Here is a 2,930-nt window from a genome sequence, read left to right on the forward strand (position 1 = left end):
TCTGGCCATATTTGCTTGGGAAGGTTCCAAGATTCAAAAATAAATTTATTTCATGGAGATTGATCCATTAAATCCGAATGTTATGGCCTCCAGAATAGGGTTACGCAAAATTGGCAAAAATTTTCCCCTTTTTTGTACATGTCTTCATTTCACCATAACTTTAGTGATTTGTTAGCTACGTTCATATATTTGGCATCTGGGTAAAGCTGAGATACCATACTTTCGAAATAAGTCCTTTTTCTCACAAAAATTAGCTATTTGGCCACTGTTGCGTATGCTGCTTGTCACAACGTATACGCCCCCCGCTTTAGAATTTAAATCGTTCTCTTTCAACCTTAAGGCTGGATAATAATCACGATTTCTTATGTGCAATTATCCACTGCATTTATCGCAATCTTTTGCCAGCAAAATTGTTGCTTTGTTGTAATCGTTTAAAGGATAATAACCAAGGTCCTTTCTTGCAGCAATTTTGTCAATAAAGGAAGAAAGAAAATCTGATTTTTTCTTTTCAGTTAACAATGGGATTTTGTAAAGTTATAACCTTCATTGCTCTCATATCCTGTGTGCTTATGGATCAAGGATTTGCATATCCTTTGGAGAATATCCTTCAAAGAAATGAAAATAAATTTTGTGGACTTCAAAATGTTTTACGGAATATTTATGAGGAGCAATCATACGATTCTCTGGTGATACTACATTCGGAAGGTGGTTCAGCATATTTCCAATTTGAGGAAGTTTATCAAATGGATTTACCAAAATTGATACTCTCCAAGGATATGCAGTTTCTTTATAAGGATTATTTTAATTCGGAAATTTTGGTAATTTTATATGGACCTAAAGAAGAAAAAGTTTGGATGGAATTACTGAGCATTACATCTGGATTATTGCAGTATATGCGCCAAAGCAGAATTTTGATTCTCACTGGACAGTATTGGGATTACTTTCAAGCTGATTTTTTTAATAAAATATTTGAGGAATATAGGATGACAAATGTCATGCTTATGAGGCTGGCAGCAGGTTCTGAGAAACCTGCCATGAAAAAACTACGACCCTATCCCGAATATCATTGGGAAAATTGGCAAGGACAAAATTATTTCCCTCCTCAATGGTTGAATCTTCACAATAAAACCCTGTGGACGATTGTGGAACAGACCTCCTCCCGATCCTTTGTCTACATCGACTCTGAAGGAAATTTCCGTATGAACGGCTATGTTGCTCGGTTGGTAATGTTATTTGCCGCGAAGTATAATGCCTCACTGGAAATGTATTACCCCCTAAAAGCAGGCAATCAAACCCATTATACCATCATTAATCAGCTGGTAGGTCAGAATAAACTTGATTTACCCATGGCCATGATACCGGCAATCTTCGAAGAGGAATGGCGTAATGTATCCGATACCTTTGATATCAATGAAATAATGTTGATGGTCCCATTGGGAGAACCTCTCAGCATGCTGGAAATATTTGGAGCTCTTTTGAATGATGATTTCTTTGCCTGCTATGTAATAATGGCTTTAATATTTTCCGCCCTGCACGGACTCATTGAATACCTGTGGGGAAATTTGAAAAATCCCTGGGATTTTCTGCTCAACACCAAGGCGTGGCCAGGAGTTTTGGGTCAGGCCTTTGACATGGTTTCGCCTTCACAAAGGTGTTTAAAAATTTTATATCTTCTTAACGGATTTTATGGCCTCTATATGGCTACACAATTTTCGGCAAATGTCAATACCTATTTCACCCAACCTCCCCATCATCGTCAGATCAATACCTATGAAGATCTGCTGCATTCGAAAAAGAAAATCCTAATCAACACGGCCGATGCTCACGAATCCGATGATTGGTTATATCCCTATCAGGCGTCACTGCAATATACCGACAATATAACTTATCTGCACGAACAACGTCGTCGGCTGAATACGACCTATTGTTATTATGCCACCACGGCCAGTTATCAGCTGGTATGGCGCCAGCAAAAATATAGTTCCCATCAGCTGTTCCACACACCCAAGGCGATGACATATTTCAATATGCTACCTTGGGGTTTTCGTCTGCAGCTAAACTCACCATACAAGCAGGCTCTCAATTCGCTCATACATCGGGTCCATTCGGCGGGATTGATAACAGCATGGCATGATAGTTTGTTTTGGGATATGTTAAAATTAAATGAGGTATCAATGCGCGATCTAAATCCCACACAGTATCGGAAGGTGTTAACGGCGGAAGATTTATTTTGGGTTTGGATGATTGTCGTCATTGGAATGGCTTGCAGTTCTGCAGTATTTTTGTTCGAGTTATTGGTGAAGAAAAAATGGGGAAAATAAATTCAAAATATTTGGGATGAAAATCTGAAAAAAAACAAATTCTACAATAAATACGAGCGAACAATTAGATATAAAGAATTTATTAATTTTAAAACTAAGGCGTATACATGATGACAACACGTATACGCATGGGTGACCAACATACGGATAAGTTATGATAATAATAATACGCATAGGAGGACTCAAGTGTCTTCCACAAAGCGTGGATTTTTTAAATAATTTTTTTCAAGGCTCTATACAAGGCGTGGATTTTTTAAATAATTTTTTCAAGGCTCTATACAAGGCGTGGATTTTTTAAATAATTTTTTCAAGGCTCTATACAAGGCGTGGATTTTTTAAATAATTTTTTCAAGGCTCTATACAAGGCGTGGATTTTTTTAAATAATTTTTTCAAGGCTCTATACAAGGCATGGATTTTTAAATAATTTTTTCAGGGCTCTATACAAGGCGTGGATTTTTTAAATAATTTTTTCAAGGCTCTATACAAGGCGTGGATTTTTTAAATAATTTTTTCAAGGCTCCATACAAGGCGTGGATTTTTTAAAAATATTTTTCAAGGCTCTATACAAGGCGTGGATTTTTTAAATAATTTTTTCAAGGCTCTATACA

General features: G+C 36.8%; 1 protein-coding gene across 1 annotated transcript; it reads left to right on the forward strand.

The window, feature by feature from the left end:
• The first annotated feature begins 518 nt into the window (after positions 1 to 518).
• Positions 519 to 2,321, forward strand: LOC133337361 (uncharacterized). The gene has a single exon (XM_061545591.1). It carries the CDS (start codon positions 519 to 521, stop codon positions 2,319 to 2,321), a length of 1,803 nt encoding a protein of 600 aa, XP_061401575.1.
• The last annotated feature ends 609 nt before the right edge of the window (positions 2,322 to 2,930 follow it).

The sequence above is a fragment of the Musca vetustissima genome, unplaced genomic scaffold (genome assembly GCF_032173495.1).
Source record: "Musca vetustissima isolate MV318-11 ecotype Yass unplaced genomic scaffold, APGP_CSIRO_Mvet_v1 utg75035, whole genome shotgun sequence".
Lineage (NCBI taxonomy): Eukaryota > Metazoa > Arthropoda > Insecta > Diptera > Muscidae > Musca > Musca vetustissima.